At 36.3% G+C, this 19,812-nt stretch overlaps 1 protein-coding gene across 12 annotated transcripts in view; it reads left to right on the top strand.

Annotated features, from left to right (window-relative positions):
* LOC134751773 (MAP/microtubule affinity-regulating kinase 3-like) overlaps nucleotides 1-18,473 on the top strand; it is a 235,325-nt gene extending 216,852 nt beyond the window's left edge. For 9 of the 12 annotated variants that reach the window (XM_063687255.1, XM_063687252.1, XM_063687253.1 and 6 more), the window contains 6 exons: nucleotides 487-598; nucleotides 9,747-9,818; nucleotides 11,417-11,476; nucleotides 13,043-13,148; nucleotides 13,417-13,576; nucleotides 14,174-18,473. In XM_063687255.1, coding sequence (XP_063543325.1) covers nucleotides 487-598; nucleotides 9,747-9,818; nucleotides 11,417-11,476; nucleotides 13,043-13,148; nucleotides 13,417-13,576; nucleotides 14,174-14,232 — 569 coding nt within the window. In that variant the 3' untranslated portion in view covers nucleotides 14,233-18,473. Of the gene's footprint in view, nucleotides 1-486; nucleotides 599-4,107; nucleotides 8,538-9,746; nucleotides 9,819-11,416; nucleotides 11,477-13,042; nucleotides 13,149-13,416; nucleotides 13,577-14,173 lie in introns of those variants that run through there. The other 3 variants (XM_063687246.1, XM_063687247.1, XM_063687254.1) reach the window with 3 other exon arrangements.
* Nucleotides 18,474-19,812: the final 1,339 nt, after the last annotated feature.

Raw genomic sequence — 19,812 nt, 5'->3', positions numbered from 1 at the left:
TTGGTTACATCCTCTAAGCAATGGCTAAATAAGTTGACATGTAATGTTTAAAATATTATATATAAATAAGTATGAGTATGAACAAAGATAGATATAACTCCGTAATAGATGGATACAGTCTAAGGAAAAAACGTGCCTCGAAAATCACGAAAATTTGATTCTCGATCAGATGGCGCCACTAGTTTTGGCCTACACTCGTATAGAGGGCGTTGACTGTTTCGTTTGTTATTTATAATTTTAACGCATACCAGTGAAAGAACATGGGTCAAAATCATATAAAAATAATTAATGCAAATAAAAAAATCATTTATCCATATTTAAATACATTTTATCGTATTTTTATAAATATTTATTTTTAGTTTTAAAGTGTGTCGACAGATGGCAGTGAATTTACTGGGGTTACAAAATTTACTATGACAGTACCGCTCTAGTATAAGTTACTCTATGGTATGAAGAAGAGTAGTGAGTGAGTAATGTTCCCCGCAGGCCAGACGCGGTCGCGCGGCGCGTCGGCGGGCGGCGCGTACGGCGACGGCGGCTCCCCGCACCAGGCGCGCCCCTCCTTCTTCTCCAAGCTCTCCTCCAGGTTCTCCAAGCGGTACGTACACCCCCCACACCCACCACCCCCCACCCCCCACCACACAACACACTCTCCGGCTCACTGCTCGTGAACCTTATACCGAGGGAATAAGGTTCATAGTCACATGAACGAGCCGCTAAAAAGCCACTCCCATGCAACCGAAGTTACGCTATCGTTTTAAAACGATGACAAATTTTACACTTATTTGCCAGATGATTGGCTGGTAGAGACTGCCATTAGGCATTAAGTCTGCCGTTACACATTATTTTGTGTTTTGTGCAATAACGAAAGAAATAAATAAAATTACGTCAAACTACACATACGAGACTACGAGTAGGTATGTTGTCTGGTATTTAGGTTTTGTTGCTAATATTTGTAATATGTACAAAAAAAAGAATAGAAGTCACAGGACTTCTAAAAATTATAAAATTTCTACTAGCTCTACTTTCTTTGTGTTGCCATTTCCAGCAACGAAAATTAATACCAGACATAAATATACGGTACTTGAATGTTCATGTGAACATTGTGAAATTCCATGTTAATTCAATATGTCGTTTCAAAATGAGAAACTTAACTTCAATTGTATGACGACGGCTAGATTCTTGTGACTTTTAAGACTATTCACCCACACCCACTTAACTGACCATTCCTAGATCTTATTGCAACCCAATAAGGTCTACCGATGGTTAACTAACATTGGTGTTAATACACATGCATCACCCACCCGACTGACCTTTCCTAAACCTTATTGGAACCAAATAAAGTATATATTAACACATAAAACGATTCGATGAAAACGTCAGTTTTCACGGTGTCGTTTTAAGTGGCGGTTGTGGTTCTATCATTCTAATTATGTTGTTGGGAAGGCGGAAATTCATTAAAGTAGAAAGTTGTCGATTTTTAGAGCGAGATAAAGAGACTATTAACTTGCAAATATATTACTTGATTATAACAACTACTCACGCTACTTGAAAACTCCCTTATATCTTCTTAAGAGGCCGGTGTCGATTTTAGTCGCAAAAATGTAAAATTGATAGATTTAGTCGGTGAAATTGTACACCTTTTGTTACCTAATTGAAATAACAAGTACTGGTTTCTATTAGCACGTCTTCTTATCTTACCTTTTATCAGATCAATTTTTTGAAAACAGACTCGCTAAATTAGTAATGTTGGCCTTCTGATGGACGTTTAGGTAAACGCGCGTAAAGCACTGATTTTGTCGCTCTTATTTGTAAATTTCGTAAAGTTTGGACGGCTAAACATGGTAATTTTCTATTACACATATCCTGTACTTGACGTTTATCAGACTACAATTTTATTATTATGACTTTGAAGTAGTGTAAATGAAAGTTAGACGAAATCAATTTTCTCCAGAAATTACTTAAAAACAAGTGACAATTTCTCTGAAAATCGACTTAATTTCAACATAATTTTTCATACTTAAACAATCTACAACATTTGCTGAAACTATTCTTATACATCAATTTGTATAATTTACCATCATAAATTTTTGATGAATTTTTAAAAACTACCCCTTCTTTTCATATATTACCGGTGACGCAAGCTCGCGACCTCATTATTAAAAGGCAAGATGAGAACACGTGCTAATAGAAACCAATACTTGTTATTTAGATATTACGTAACAAAACGTGTATAATTTCAACGACTAAATCTATCAATTTAAAATTTTTGCTTCAAAATCGACTACGGCGTCTTAAATTTACTTTTATAAAGCTTCGATAGAGCTATAATAGTTTCTTTTTTTCCGCCTAAAAGTACTTAAATATACCGCCTTGTCAAAAATACCTTGATGTGAACTAATCAAAACACTAAACATCACTACAGTTCCATTCTAAACAACTAACATGTAACTAACTACGTTGTATAATTTATGTGTTTGTCTATTATTTATTATATTACATATGCTATACGATGCTTCACGCTCACTTTTATAGTAGATTTATACTATCACTTGTATTATATGCGAGAATTATGTGTTTCTTTATATTATTATTGCATAATTAAGTCGTTTCACTTGATATTTTAAATCAAAATTAACAATTGTACGCAATTGAATTATAAGCTGTACGATACTAAACAAAAATTCGTATCGTCACAAGTATATCTATGAACTATTATTTGGTTTTGACGTCAAGTAGTTTAGTTAGTATTTTTATCAAAAAATTTAAAAAATTAGCCCGTGAGATTAAAATTTCATTCTCTATTTTATAACTTTGAAAAATCACCTTTAATTTCATAAGGAAACGCATAAGTCTTAAACCTAATGAACAAGGTAGGTCCACTGCCACGCATCAATGTTTGCCCGGCACCGCTTTCCACGCACACCATATTTCACCATCATTATATCACCATGCATATAGAGTAGATTTGTCTAAGATAGTATAACAGTGGCGCCCAACTTGGGGCCCTTAATGAAAATTTAAAAGGGTTGTGGAAAAGACGTACAGGAGTGCTTTATCGAGCCCTGTTTGAGAGTACCCTGCATGCCTTCTGTAACTACTGCAGCGGCCGCGACATCTCAAAAGGGCTCCCTTCACGAAGTTTATGTAAATAAAATGTTAACACCATTTTTCTAAGACACTTTCTAACTTGTCACTTGATTAACATTCGTACTGTCTAGTAATTGTGGGTCATTTTTGTGTTTTTTTAATACTTTCACTTGTATTTATTTGGTGCTCAATTGTCTCCCTCGAAAGAATCCGAGCTCCGGTTTTATTTTTGTTTTTATTTTATTGTTGTGTTTGGTCTCGCGTCAAATACAGGGGATGCACGATGCTCAAACCTCCTATCTCCCTTTCTCTCAGTAGAACGTACGCACATTCGATTTTATGTACATAATGCCGTACTTTGGAGTTAGCGCGCAAAATTACCCCCGTTCGAGTCCCTGTTATGTGACCGACTTGCCGACCGTCTTAGTGCATTAGTTGTCAAAGCATGTTGTACGCCCCTTTTTTTCTATTGAACGGAACGCTATTTTTTTTTTAATTTCGCTACTTGAAAGTGTGCTACGAGCAGTGCTGTACCTACTGCCAAGCTTTGAGTGTTGTCCGTAGATCGTAGTGCTTAAAATTATTGACGCGAAACATGTACGAAGTAAGTATGTCCGATTTCCGAGAGGTGTACGAACACGTTTTTTTTATTAAAGTTGCCCTTCGTGCATCCCCCGTGTTTTACGATTATTTTTACCTAACCGTACGCTTCTACTAACGAATGTCGACGGTCGCGATTATACCAATTTTTTCTTAGTACCGATTCGCTTCTATTAGTCTTATCCACAACCCTTTTAACTTGAGTGTTGCGACGGACGTGTTTTTTTTATTGTTTTTTTTTTTAAACGGAGGGAGTTAGTGAGTGTAGAAGTATTGTGCATCTTTCGCGCGTTCAGCCATTTTATTGGCTTTATAACTAGTGCCTTGATCAAGAATAAAAAAGTGAGCCGGAGACAGAAGAGGGGGGCGATTCGGGCCGTGATTGGTCGATTCGCTCACCCGTTCCGTTGTACGCAGGTTGAATCAGAACCCGTAAGCGCTGCGCAGCGACCACATCAAGACTTATGGAGTTATTTAAAAAAATATAGAAAATTTATGGAAAACTCCTCCCAAGTGTGAACTTGGCAGGGCGTTTTTTAATATCCTTACAGAATAGCCAAAGATGCGAATTTGGAGTCTCGAAATTTGGTCCCTATTTACCGTCCATATTTATAAAAGGTCCATAAGTTCAATTGATCTTTGTGTCATTCGCAAGAGACTAACGTCGCATCTGAAACTACCCTGTAAGGGATTTCTTATATGTTGTTGAAACGTTTTCATTGTATTATAACTAATATAAGCAGTCCACTTTAGTTGACTTTACGTACGAGTTCGATTTATATTTAACTTAAATAAGAAAACATTAATCGCGACGACAATTCTTTCTACATGTTATTTTATAGAAATTAATGAAACTATACTCACGGCAAAAATATATTTTTACACTGCAGTGTAAGTTTTTTATAGAAAATTTCAAAAGTACAGAAGGTATTAGGTATAAGGTATTTGATTTGATTGCTTTCGTGAAATGGCATGTAGAGAAATACCTAGTCCCGTCGCGCCGCATTTCATCCTAGCTGTAAGTGCATCGAGTTCTAAGACCGTTTTCATATTGCCCAATCCGATATCGGATTTCGGATGGAAGTAAAATGTAAGACATAAGTGTTTTCTTGTATTGATTTATTCATTTAATAAATCATTACTAAAAAAACGATAGAGAATGCAAAAAAGGCGGATTTGATGATATATGGCTGCTGCAGATGTTTTTCTCATAGGCGCCTTCCGACATCCAATATCGAAAGGCGCTTCCGATAATTTCAGCTATGTCGGAGCCCCCCGTCAGCTGTCGGACCGATAATATTTGTTTGTCTGCGTATGTGTAGGCATAGTTTGTTGTAGTGTGTGTGACCGCTAAAGACGGCGGCCGCGGCCTGACTACGCGGATGCATATCCGATCGGACAATGTGAAAACGCTCTTATTCGGAACGAATTTTCTACATTCCAGGGCTCTATATTTGTTTAAGTTCACAAAATAGCACAAACCTTTACCTATTGATATTTTCTCGTTGACGTTTTGGACTCTGCCTAAATTGTTAAAAAAAATCGACGACTGAAAATAAATATTTTGTATATTTGTATTATTATACACGCTATATTTAGATTTTTCAGTAAATTTTCTCTCGCTGTTGGACTTCGGATGTGGACCATTTTGAAAGGATATTTAATACTTACTACCTATAGGTAATATAATATATTTCCATCGTGTTCTACCCACTTGTTATTCTTAGTCGTATTTTCCTATGATGTTTGAAATGGTCCACAAATGCAACTACTATACGTGTGACGGATAAACAGTCGATTATTCCTAACTTCATTATTCCATCTATCATTATTTTAATACTACGAATAAAGTGCATTAGGATAATTTCGAACGACAGATAATTAAAAAAAAGTATTTACAAAATCAGTAAAATAAACTTAATAGTGTTGATTTTCTCTTGTGAAAGTCATTAATTCATTAAAATAGGTACCTACATTTAATATCCTCCGATCATCAGCATTTATGAGTACTATGTGAAACGTAATAAAATCAGAATCTGAGCAATATCAGTCTTGTGATGACGATTTTCGAAATTATCCCAAAGCACTTTTAGATGGTTTATCAATTTTGTGATTACGTTATTGTCAACTTGTATCGAAATAAAAAATATTTAGATTCTTTGAATCAGTTGAAAGAACTGACATATTTAAAACACGTAAGTCATTAAAGGAATTTCGACATCTGTCACAACGTGTAACTACTATTTATAAGGAGTGAGTGAGATATATCAGTATATAATGATAATTGTTTAGATTGTAAGCGGCAGATCCTAATAGCTTTGGTACAAATACTCAGTAGATGTTACCACATAGAAAACACTGGAATACAACACGAAAAAAATACCCCACGTCCCAGATATATAGGTGTGTAGAACATAGTATATTGTGTCAAATAGGCCAAAACCATAGGAGCAATATTCAACTGTTATGAGAGGCTAGTGACAAACCGATCTCTGCGATCTCTCTCAAATGTTAGATCCAAATATATTACTCTCACCTGTCATATGAATGGCTAAAATATATTATACCCAGACTGACGTATGATGCGACTAAAAGTTAGCTTGTTTCGTAATTATCTATAGGAAAAAGTTTAGTGTACTTCGTACTTACATTCAATTGCTAAATAGTTTTTTCATTGAAGGTGGTTAACTATTGATAAAAAACATTGGCGCCAAAACCGAGCAGTTTTTTCTTTTGCTCGTAAAGTCAAAAACTGTTTTGAATTTTTGGAGCTGCCTTAAAAAATAGATTTTTAAGTGATAACCGGTTGTTTTTAATTGGACAATATATTAACATGAATGGCGGTTAGTATTATTTTACCACTACATCAACGATCAAAAGCGCTTCTGTCTTATAGCAGATAAATATAATTATGTATAACAACAATCGTTTTGACAATAGAATCGTATATCCCTATGACATTTCAATGTATTTCCTTGTGTCTGTGCATCTATCAGTCTAAAAAAGGTATAATATATAAATGACATATTATGTTAGCGGCCTATTCTACTCCACTGTTTTCCATAATTATACACTTTTAGGGTTCCGTACTTTGTGTTATCGTAGCGTTTAAATCGTTGTACATATTTGTACATTTGACATTTTTGTGTGTTAAAGTGTGAACAAAAACATCTAACTAGGTTTGTGAAATAGATACGTATAGGTATGTGTTCTTGACTCTTTATATAATACATAGTGGTATATAGTCCGTTTGTTGAAATATACGTAATTATATTTTTTATTTAAATCTGTTTATTATGTTTACATTTTGTTTTATTTCGCAAATCATCCATATTTTTCCAGTCAACGTTGTGACGTAAATCAGGAATTATGTTTATCAAAATTTTTATAATATAAATGTGCAATCTTTTCTTTATTTTTGTGTAGAGTACATCGGGTACATGTGAGTTACTAAAATGGCATCAATTAAGTAATAATAACTACAAGTATATTTTTTAAAGTGCACCACGAAGAAAAAAAAAATATACACGGAAAACGAAATACAAGGTAACTTTAGTCACTTAAATACGCTGTTGATAATTAAGAATATCCTGTTGCTGGATGCTCAGTATACCTAATTATTTTGTCTCTCATATGTATCCGACGTATTTTACTTGTATGACTACTTTAGAATCCTACTCATATGTATATATTCTTGTGTAACACTCTTGTATAGATCCCGTATTGATGGCAAAACTTAGGTGCTGAAATATTTGTATAAATGTGTTTGGTTCACTTAAATTCAATTGAGACGTTGTCTTAAATGTACCAACTAGTACATAAAAAAATTGTATAAGGAAATTGCCGTTTTATCTAAGAGTCATTACACAGATACCGTACATACCGCATACCGTACAGTTATTTTTTTTTCATCGAGGCTTTTTAATTTACGAAAAATATTTAAATGACTGATGATGATGGAAACTTTTTTTAGTTGATCTATTATTGCGGCGTACTAACTTAGTAACGAAATATAACCTGGTTAAAAATATGAAAGTATTTTTATAATGTAGGTAAATATTTTTTGGCTGTGGTGAAAGATATCGCCCAACGATTACCAAAAAACGGCAATCTCCTTTATAAAAAAAACTTATGAACAGAAAACGACAAGGTCACTTTACATTACATAGTAAAATATTTTATATAAAACCCGGAAGACCCACGCACACAAACAGTGCATTATAATTTCTTTGAACATTTTTCTACCCAAAATAAATCAATATGTTATTATTGTGAAGGCTAAATGCAATAAATTCTAATGTAATCTAAGTTTAGGTAGTTTATGTAATTTAGTAATTTTATATTTTGAGATTTTTTTCACCCTTTGGCGTTTTCGGTTGACATTGTATTTGCTTTGCAACGCATTTTTAGTTTAATTTCATCGATTATAAGCTATTGTTTTGAAACTTTTTATACGTGTAGTATAAAGACACGAATTGTGATTTTACGAAAAATTACGCATTAAAAAAAATGATCAGTATTTAATTCTTTACTAAAAGCAGTTAAATTGTAAACTGTTTAGGGTTTTGAAAAAATTAAATATTACACGTATAAATTTCAATACATTTCTTGACATTCTTATTAAAATAATTCATTGTAATTACTTCAAATGTTTATCATATTCGTATTCGGCCATCGCATCGTTGCATTTACATGTATAAATGATGTTTACGACTTGTAAGAAAATGCCAAAATTAAATAATGATAGTATTTTTGAATTGGCGCAACGTCTATAACCAAATTGTCAAAATCATGTTTAGTGATACCGGGCGTGTTGCTTCTCCGAATAATCAGGTTTTTCAATAACATTCACGTGTGTTTTATTTATTGCCTTATAGGCCGTAACTCACTTGGCCGTATTTGGGTTGTATTTGTTTCCCTAGTAAGGTTAGGTGGAGCAAAAGAAACGCTTGTAGTGAAAATAAATAGTTAGAGATACTTAAAGATATTAAAAACTAAATGAAATAAAACTAATGCATATAGGTAAATAAAATTAACTTAAAAATACTTACGTAGAAGGACTTTCCTCTTCCCTCATACGGTTTTCTTGCGTTCTTTTACCCCACCTGACCTCATAGGAAAGCAAGACACGACATTTGTACAAATATGTTCAAGTATTTTCTGGGCTAAAAATCTGGACTTTACCTATTGATATTTATAATATTCATACCATAAAAAGGTAAGAACGTGAGAAACTGATAATATTTGTGGCTTTCCATCACAGAAGGGTCCTTATGCTTCAAGTGCAATAAGGAGTTTTTCGTCTAAAGTTCCAACAGAAATCTGATAGAATGGTCCTTATTGCATATTAAGCATAAGGACCCTTCTCTGATGGAAAGCCACATTTTAGTATTCGTGCTGTTTAAATAACCTTTTCGACGTCGTGTCAAACAATAAAGCTGTAACTCGGACGCCACGTCACCGAAGTGTCAAAACTAAAATTATACTTTATCCTGCACATGCACGTAGGTCTATGTTGCTCTGTGGTCTGTGACGGATTAATCCGTCTTCGGCGTTGGACCTACGGTGCGAATATATCCGTCATTGGCGTCGATAAGGTTAAAGGTTTATTTTTGCAGGATATAACTCTCCGTAATTAATTTAAAAAACACGTCACTGAGCGATCATAGACACAGTCATGCTATTTGGTTGGTTTCAAATAGCGTAGAGTGTATACTTTAAGATAAATTGGGTTTGCTGGTATAGCAATTAAGTAATTAATTTTTATTTCACAATTACTCTTTATCAGTAAAACCAGTAGTAAAGGAATACATGAGATTAATTTGACGGTAAAACCAATAAATTGTGAAGTAAAAATTTTAGAAAAAAACTTAATTTCAATAGGTAGAATTCTCCAAGCACTAATGTAGTCACTTAAGCTAGGGCCACGAAAAACGCAAAAAACGCTCGCCACTGCCCGCTTCGAGCATTTTTTTCGTGGCTCCTCGTTTAGGTATTTTAGTCTGAGACTAGAGCCTTTTTAAGCACAATTGTAGACGTAGGTATTTATTTAACAGCCTCTCCGTGTTGGGGGAGTCGACGACTCGCCAGAAACCGCGCATATTTGCCTCGCTGGACATTCAGCGGAGGTAGGCGCGCTCGGATTTATTTTGGTCGAGGAGTGGTGTGCTGTGGTCTTAATCCATGCATATTTATTTAGTTATTAAAAGGTTACTAAGTCCTAAGTTAGTAACCTTTTGATTTGCCTTATTTACTTTTAAACGTATGCCTCATCCACGAAATGCACGCTCCGAGCGTTACGCTCGACGGTGACGTCAGTTGCAAACAAACGAATGGCGGCTGGTGTCAGCGTCGAGCGTAGAAATGATGTTCTACTTACCACGACAACAGCCCCAAAGTAATATAATGTGTACACGGGGTTTTGTCGTACCTATAAATAGTAACAACAACGTCGTACAATATGAACGTAACGTGATATCATGAAGATTACTTTGAAAACATTGCAAACTACAACAGTTGTCCTATTATCGCTATAATATTACGTATTTTATTTAATGAAAAATTAATATATTATGATTAGGCCACAGCACGTCTATTAAACCAAGTTTTTCTTAAGTTTTTTAAAAGTTTCGTGTGAGAATATGTTTTCCAGCCGATTTTATGTTTTAGCTCAAAATTTTGGCTAAAATTTGGTTTGAGAAGGGATGTCATTGCATATTGGAGGGTCCGTAGCTTTTTTCTTTTAGCATAGGATTTTTTCCGCCTTTATAATTCATTCTTATTATTCTTTATTTTATTTTAATAGATACCTTTCTGCAATTTGATACCAGCGCATTGGTTTCAGGCAGCGCATTGTAATATGCCTACTTGAATAATAAACTATCTTTATCTTTATTACTGGGATAAGTATGAATAAGGCATAAAATCGGATGGATTACATTGTGATTAACAGAGATAACAGTTTTGCTTTTTCCAAATTTTTCCGAGCCGTAACCTACGCCAGTTTTACTAATCTCATTTTGCGTTTGTTTTTTTTTTGTTTTTTTTTTGAGGAAATGAAAAATCTGAATTGTGGTACCTTATCTTTATCTCTCTTCGTCCAAGTGAGATGTGAGCATGTATAGCATTTTGAAGTTAAGCGAACTGCAAGGTAAGTTTGTCTAAAGGGGCCCACTGACTATTAGTCCGCCGGACGATATCGGCCTGTCGGAACGAAAATTAGACAGTTCCGAACAACTGACAGGCCGATATCGTCCGGCGGACTGATAGTCAGTGGGCCCCTTTAACTTGATAGGTTGTATTAGAAAGCCAGAATTGTGTTTGTGTGCTACTGCGTGCTTTTTACAAATTTGTTTGTGCACCCTTTTTGTTTCGGATTTTTTGTATTCAGCTGAAAAGAGGAAATAAAATTTATGTGCAATTTATTACAATATATTGGCTTATATATATCGAAAACCGCAAGTTTAGGTCACTTATATTGTTGTCACGAGAACAAACTTTATAATGTAGTTAATGTTAAGATATGTTGCAAAAGATATGTTTTAATGTTCGACCTAAACTTACGGTTTTTTATAATGCAAAATTTTGATTATCAGGTTTATTGCAAATCATGAAAATATGACTTTTTAAAGAAAAAAATAGTTAATAAAATGTGATCAGCTCGATACAAATAGCAGAAGGCACTTGTGGCGCCCTCTGATTAGTTGATGTGTCTGTTTTATTATAGGCCGTTGGATGCAACCACCCCGAAGCATGCCGTAGGCGCTAGTCCACAAACCTTGCTTGGGTAATTATCATTTTTTTTCCTTTTACGTTTTTAAAACTAGTGTATTGGTCTACCAATTGTGGGAGCTGTTGAGAATATAGTTGACATTCGGCCCTTTATTAACATGATAAAATTCAGAGGTCTAAGGTTTTGATGTGTCCAATATATTCTCAAGTAGGTACTTAAATCGATTCACCAAAGATTAATTAAATGAAATAAGCAAATTAAATATGTTTAATTTTTGTGACGTCCTATCATTTTTACGCACACACATTGCTATTTTCTGATACTTCAGTTCATGCCAACTTTTGTGAAATCGAACTATACGAATAGGTATATAGGTTTTTTGGTCACATTTAAATGAACGAAATATTTTTGTTTTTATTTTATTTGAAAAAAGCATGGTTGGACTTTAAAGGGTCATCATATCATTTTTTTAACGTTAATATAAGGTAAGTTTAGGGTTAAGTATATATAAGTTAGCATATTTTTTGCTTGACGTTTTTATACCTACAAGAAATGTGGCAAAACTAAGCTCCTAAAATTTATCCGTCTGTCATGATAGCAAAGAGTTTGGTGTATTCAATGCTTTGACAAATAGCACTTACTTAACTTTTAGATTCGTCTAGTACGTAACACTAAAATTCAAATGTACCTATTTGTATTGTTTCCGTAAAATTCTGAAGTAGAAATGCCAATTTTCTACCAATGGATGGGCCACTTGCTAATCTTCTCTTGGTAATCTTAAAAACGGAATCTGTGAAGAAGTAAGAAAAAGGTTCCTAACGGATGGGATCAAAACCTTTTTTTAAACCGTTAAATTCAGGTGACCCTATGCAATATACACTAGTTCAATTGCAAATATCACCCCATAAATCCAACTATTGTAGGGCTAAAGTAGTAGTAGTAGTAGTAGTAGTAAATCACTTTATTGTACAAAACAAAAATTGATAACATGAAATTCATATAAATAACGTTAAAGTAACGTTATAGTCCAATTTCAGCTCATAAGATGCCTTTTGATTAAGCTGCAACATGATATGCTGATATTATTCTTGTTTCGACAATGCCACAGAGTCAGATCAAGCTCTGCATAGACTACCGTGACAAACGTGGAAGTGATACCGTAAACGTCAAACTCCTTCGAAATTATGATGTTTCTAGCACAATCACACTGTCAGGCCCTCGACACGAAACGCTTCAAGCGTGTACGCTCGACGCTGGTGTCGACCACTATGCTTTTGTTTTCACCATAGAGAAATAATCAAGCTAGTGTTCACTCCATACACAGATAAAAACCCATTTATAGTAAGTTAAGTAAGGAAATCAATGTATGGAGTGAGCACTAGACTTACTTATTTCTCAATGATTTTAACCAATATATGGCGGTCGGCGTCAGCGGCCAGCGAGCGCTCGCGCGTTTCAGAGCCCACCAGTCACTTCCAAGTCTGTGCAGTAGACGTTCACTGAGATGCGAAATGGCATGGAGAAATTATAAATGTATTCATTGATAAAGTCGCCATCCACTTTTGCAGCTGATGGTACACTACTACATAATATGTGATGATATGTATATGTGACACACAGACAAGGCAACGACGAGCAGGTGAAGCCGCGAGTTCTGCGATTCACGTGGAGTATGAAGACTACTTCGTCACGGGACCCTAATGAGATTATGGCGGAAATTCGCAAGGTAAGTTAAGTTGATATCATGAACTCGTTTCTCAAACAATCCTCTAATCAAATTTCCAGATAACTGCGATCACATGAGGAAAATCTCAATAATGCAAAGAAGTTAATGTAAAAATAAAAAAAATTGCTTCAGTACTGATTTAGCGAGCTAGATACTTACCTAGTGAAAATTCTAAGCCGATCCGAGCTTGATAGTTAAATGATCTTACTTGCAGCCCGTACACAGATTTCTTCGATTCAATATAATGTTGATAAACTTTCTGTTTCAGGTTCTAGACGCGAACAACTGCGATTACGAGCAGCGCGAGCGCTTCCTCCTCCTCTGCGTACATGGCGACCCTAACGCGGACTCGTTAGTCCAGTGGGAGATCGAAGTGTGCAAGCTACCTCGCCTCTCGCTCAACGGCGTGCGCTTCAAGCGGATATCCGGTCAGTATCGCGTGTTAAGAACCATATATAATATACATGTCGACCCTAACGCGCACCCTAGTTGGAAATCGAAGTGTGCAAACTTCCCCGCCACTCGGATATCCGGTCAGTAGGTATCGCATCTAACCTTGTTGAGAACTGTAGATAAATAAAAGAGGATAAAGATAATTGGACAACTGTTTCAGGAGAAAGAATAAACTAATTATTTTATCAGAGAACTAACGTTGATAATTCATGCATCATTTAAATTACTCTCGACCCGATTTTTGACGCAGCACGCTCAAAAAAATCAAATCAAAATCAAAAAGCATTTATTTCGTTAAATAGTACATCATAACACTCTCATGGTTGGGACTTCCTAGTAAGTATGTATAATACCTGTGACAGGAAGCCCCGCTCTTCCACATTTATCTAGTACATTTGTACACAGTTAACCATAAAATGTAACATTGTGCAAACTGCTATTATTTTAACAAAATAACAATTTACCTAATATTATTATCATTATTACTATTTCAAAATTCGTATATTAACATTTTAGAATTTTACCTTATATTATATTCACAACACGCTACAATGTATCTTTCTTTTACCCAGGCACTAGCATCGGCTTCAAGAACATTGCGTCCAAGATCGCGAACGAGCTCAAACTGTGACTGCCCGGGAGCGCCCCGCGCCGCCGCCGCCGCCGCCGCCCCTCCCCTCCCTCCACTCCCCCCTCCTCGCCGCCCTCCCCGCGCCGCGAGCGCTCCTCCTCCTCCGAGCGCGCGCCGCCCCCGCCGCCCCCGCGCACGGACTCCTTGCGGCTCTCGGCCGAGGACATGGTGGTGATGGCGAACGGAGGCATGCGGACCCCATCAGGTGCGTTAGCGCATTTCCTGGCCGCTTACACCCCGGCGGAACTTTCGTTAGCGCGCAGCGATTATCTGAGACCGCCGCTCTCGCCGAATCCATCCCAAACTATCCAACCTAGGTCGTCGCTGTCTCTGAGAGCTGATAGTGCGGACATGGATGCGGGTCGGGCGACGCTGCGACCGCGAATGCCGCATCAATCGTATTCGTACAGCGTGCATACGCTGCGACGGCAGCCGCGAGCGGTTTCCCCTCCCTCCCCTCCTTCGCCCCCCTGCGACTGTCTCCCGACCCATCCTATCCCGCCGCCGGAGCTTTTCGATTTTTAGGAGGGTTCTGAGGGAAGTACAAGTTTCCGTAGGATTTCTCGCAAAGCGTGCCGTTTCGAAGATAGATAATAAATGAATTGCGATGACGTTTAGTTTTATTCGTGGACGGTGGGTCGGTCTGTGCCAAGCGACCCAGTGTTCTATATAGTGAGCGCTCGGACCGCGACGCCCTTGTATAATATTATTAATGTACGTGTCATGGACTTTTACTTATTTTTTATTTGTTTTTAATCTAGCGGCGGTCCGGCCGGCGTTGTTGTATAATGTATACTGATTTGTATTTCTAACTTTTTTAATTTATCGAGAACATGTATTTTATCGTTTGTATGAAATTTGTTTTTAAAAAGACATAATTTATGGGTCGTATTTTGGTGCCGGACGGGCCGCCGGTGCTTTCATTTTATTCATTATGTTACGTGTTGTATAATGTACAAAGTGAGTGTCAGCTCAACAGGTTAACTTAGCTTAGCGTTAATTATGTTTTTCTTTTCAATAATGACAAATATAAATATACAAAATGTGGCTGTCGAGCGATGTATCGGTGTCGGTGACTCGTTGTATAGCCAGTGTCGAATTGATACTTGATCGCTTGTGTCCGAGGGAGCGAGAGGTCAGCAGAGCACGGTCGTGTTGTCTCTTTCTAATTATAAGGCTGAATTAGAAAGTGTCAAACTAATCTATTGTAAAAGCTACCAACTCTTGATTCCATTCTAAATGTGTATTTCAAGATTGTGAAGCACCTGATAGTAGGTCAAATGAATTTCAAAACACTGGTTGTCTAATATTTGTACCTGCTTTCATGGTTGTAATATTGGTAGAACACATGCTTATGCCAATATGTAATATTGACTAGTAGGCTAAATGTGAATAAGCACCATGCTATTGACCACTCTAATTTAAAAAATCACCCCTCGGGCCGACAAGGACGCAGCTATACGTCAGATAGACACCTTTGTATTTTCATCTCTTTCTAACGTATAACCGCGTCTCAAGTTTTGAGTAGCAGGTATTTTACACGCTCTTTACGCATCTATAGGTAATCATACTGAAATTGTTAGATGTGTATTATTCGTCATTGTGATCAAAGTATTAAGGACTTTGTAGTTATAGCAATAATGTTTATTATTGATCGTTAAAAGTGTCAAATATTATTTCCTTCTTCGTATAAATAAAAATGTGATTTGTATGTTCATGGAGCGGACAACCTTAAAATAGTACATTACTATACAAGTGCGAAAAATAGGAAATTCGCAACGAGTGGTGATAAATTATACATTACTAAACAGTTGCGAATTACCTATTCGCACATGTACATCGTACAACGTTTCACAGTACATACAGTACATATGACCCTTTAAATTTTCGACATAGTCACGTAATGTGCTAATTATCGCACTAGTGCGGTAAAGTAGCACCATATGTACTGTAAAAATTGTTACGTTTCTTGAACTTTATAGGGGTAAACAAAAAACATCTAAAGCAACAAGCTGTAATTAATAATAACTAATAATAAATAAATCTTTTGTACGTAATGTTACTTAAAGTAACCACTGAGAATATCGTACTTTGACCCATCTGTTCCTATCTCTATCGCACGCGTATAATTAATTATATTGCTATCCCCCTTACACACTAGGATTGACCGCCGGCGTCATGGGCGAGACAGCGATAAAATGCTCCGCGTGCTCCCGACGCGCGTGCGATAGAGATAGGAGCAGGCGGGACGAAATTGTACGCGCTTATCGCAATTTTAAGATTGACAGAATATGTGACGTTTTCAATTAAAAGGTACCATTGTCGGTTGTCGATAAGGTTGATTTGAAATTGAAGCTTTATGGAAATAGTGCCTTATTGACAACTGACAAGTACCCTTTTGGTTGAAAATGGCACATAATTAGTTAAATATCTAGGGTTGGTCTCTCGATGCATACAACATTTCTTTTTGTAATTAACAGTTTTTTTTGTGATTTGGTGTGAAGCTTTCATTTTGACTATGTACTTGTGTTGTGTGTGATGTTTCGCATACTTACTAGTTAATAATTAAGGTAGGTATGGATGTATAGAGCGTGAGGCGATCGCGTATTTTCTATTATTATCTAATTAAGTGTAGTATTATACTTTTACAAGAAATCACAAATTTTGACGTTTCAATATTAAAACTGTCAATCTGCATCTCGAAATTCACTGAAATATAAGGACCGACAACGCTCGCTTTAAACTCTGTATAAATAAGCAATTTGTAACTTTATTTCTTATATTTTTAAGGTGCATATTCGTCTGAGGAACAACCTTTAATAATCATTCGAAAATTCGGCTGTGAGAAAGGTACCCCTTGTCAATAATTCGAATATTTAGCCCTTTTGTTTGACCAGTCTGATCCTTAGCTTAAGGGCTACCCCACTAGCGTCTTTCGAGCGTCGTCGTCTAGTCAGCGCTATGGTAAATGGCGTCGCTGCGCAGTCAAACAGCAGCCTTAGAGTTGACTACACGACGACGCTCGGGAGACGCTAGTGTGGGGCCTCTAAATCTTTTCCTATTTCAATGTGTTAGAGCCAGTGATCAAATGCTCAGTATGTTTTGTGAAAATGGCGTATATAAGAGGAAACGTGACCTCATTATGTGTTAAAGTATAAAGCGATTCGATGTTAGGCGCCTTTCTCTTCTCGTTTGCGTGATATCATAACAGCAAAGTTCCATCAGACCAAAGAGAATTAAGAAAACAAGAGTGCTCACACCATGCATCGGTTTTGTTACCGAAATGACTATTATTTCCGTAGTCTACATCTAGCGGCAAGTAGCGGAACTATCAGTACTGCTACTCGACAATAGATGAAGCGGCAAACAAAAAGTCAACGATTTTCAGCTAATATTATAACCAGAGTTGAAAATAGAGTTCTGGTTCAAGGTAAACTGCGTAATACCTCAAAATTGCTAATTTTTAGGGTTCCGTACCCAAAGAGTAAAAACGGGACCCTATTACTAAGACTCCGCTGCCGTCTGTCCGTCTGTCACCAGGCTGTATCTCATGAACCGTGATAGCTAGACAGTTGAAATTTTCACAGTATTTATTTTTGTTGCCGCTATAACAACAAATACTAAAAAGTACGGAACCCTTGGTGCGAGAGTCCGACTCGCACTTGGCCGGTTTTTTAAGGTAAATTGTGAACAGCCTGTTATAAATTGATCGTGTAATTGAATGAAATATTTGCCAAAATGAAACGTTCACTCAAATGTGAAATTGTTTTAATTCATTTTATTACCAGTTTTTGAGATTTTACCTGTACTTGCTGAAAAGTAAAATAAGATATTTTACATACGTATGGCCGAGTTTCCAAACATCTTTGCAAGGCAATGTTCCAAAAATATATTTACACGACCTTATTATCAGTGTCTTGAAGGCGTGTACATATATTTTTGGAACGTTTGTGAACTCGACTGTACCATCGATTTTGTCCTTTAAGGTCCGACATGGTCAGTTACCTGTTGTCGTTAGTACGGTAGTGACTTTGTAATTATGCTGTCACGGGAACTATAGAGTCGCTTCGATAGCACGATAAGAACTGGGTACATAATATACATACAGTAGTTATATATTTATATATATGAGCTTTGTTTTACGGTATAACTTAGAGTAGTGTCGACCATTGGCCGAGTTGACGAGTGGTGCGGCGTTTTGTGAGATATTCAAGTGGAAATAAATTTTATTTTTAATTCCATTAAGGTTTTTTATTTCTTTTTTGTTTGTGCGTTCTGTCCCTATATCTACATTTTTTAAGCTTACGATAACTGGGCAAAGACTCCTCTTTTTCTACTACTATACAGATAGTATAATGTATAGATTGATTCACGAAAGCTGTAGGCCGAGCACATGATTGACGCGACAGTATCTCGCCGCGAGATAGACTACCCGTCTTTTGCTAACTGTATGAATTAAAGGAGGAAGGGTAGTCTATGTCGCGGCGAGATACTCTCGCGCCAATCATGTTGTAGGCCGGCAGGGACGAATGGAATGAACGAAACTGTATATGAGTATGAGTGAGTATGTATGAGTGACCCCTGTATCGGTATACAGTCAGAGCCACCATTTTATTGGTTAATGTGATACGCACATAGATATTTTCATTCACTCACTCATTCCATTCGTGCCCGCTCTTGTGGATCGACCGGTGTACGGAGTGTACTGTGCCATCTACATATATGGCATTTTCTATGGGAAGGGACCTTATTGTCGATGGCGCTTACGCCGCACAGCGTCGCGCGGCATTGTATTTATTTCGGAGCATCGTTTATAATGACGTCAGCGCCATCGACAATAAGGTCCCTTTTTATAGAAAATACCACATATAACTCACATAGCTGTCAAATTGAAGCACGAATTTTGTTTTAAAATTTACAGTCTATCTCTATTCAATAGACAATGAATCTTTGGTTCAAAAAAATTTAATTATTCAGTAAAGGAGTTAAATGAAAACCATTTGTAAAAAGTATAACCGTTTAATGAAAATAAGTTAAAACAAGACCTCTCCTATTTACATTTCTTTATTAAAATATAATAACTTATGACTAATATCGAATAAGTTAGTAAATGACTTGAATAATAATTAAAATAAATGAGTATTGTTTATAACTGAACACACAATTGTATCTCAAATATAAAATTTGAACAATCCGTTCGTTTAAACTACACAGAGTAACAATTTTATAGGTTAAGTATGTATACAAATTACACTATGTACAAAAACTAACAATAATAAGGCATTATACTACGTCTGAGCCTCATAACTGTATCACATATTTATGGATGCCATTCAAATTCTTCCCCGCAAAAAAATCATATCTTCTTCCTCGTACGCATTTTCGGATGCCGACGTTTATCAGTTTTGGGTAATCTTACGACAAAAGCTTCAGATAATTGTTTGAAAATTAACAGTTCAGAAGTTTATTGATAGAGCCAAGGCAAGAATGGTCCTAATAATTCTACCTACTATTAGAAAAACTAGATTTATGATTTGACTTTTTCCAAAATTCATCGGTACTATATAACAAATCGATATG

This window comes from Cydia strobilella, chromosome 23, assembly GCF_947568885.1.
Source record: "Cydia strobilella chromosome 23, ilCydStro3.1, whole genome shotgun sequence".
Lineage (NCBI taxonomy): Eukaryota > Metazoa > Arthropoda > Insecta > Lepidoptera > Tortricidae > Cydia > Cydia strobilella.
The sequence above is the reverse complement of the archived record's forward strand: the minus strand, read 5'-3'. Positions and strand labels throughout refer to the sequence as shown.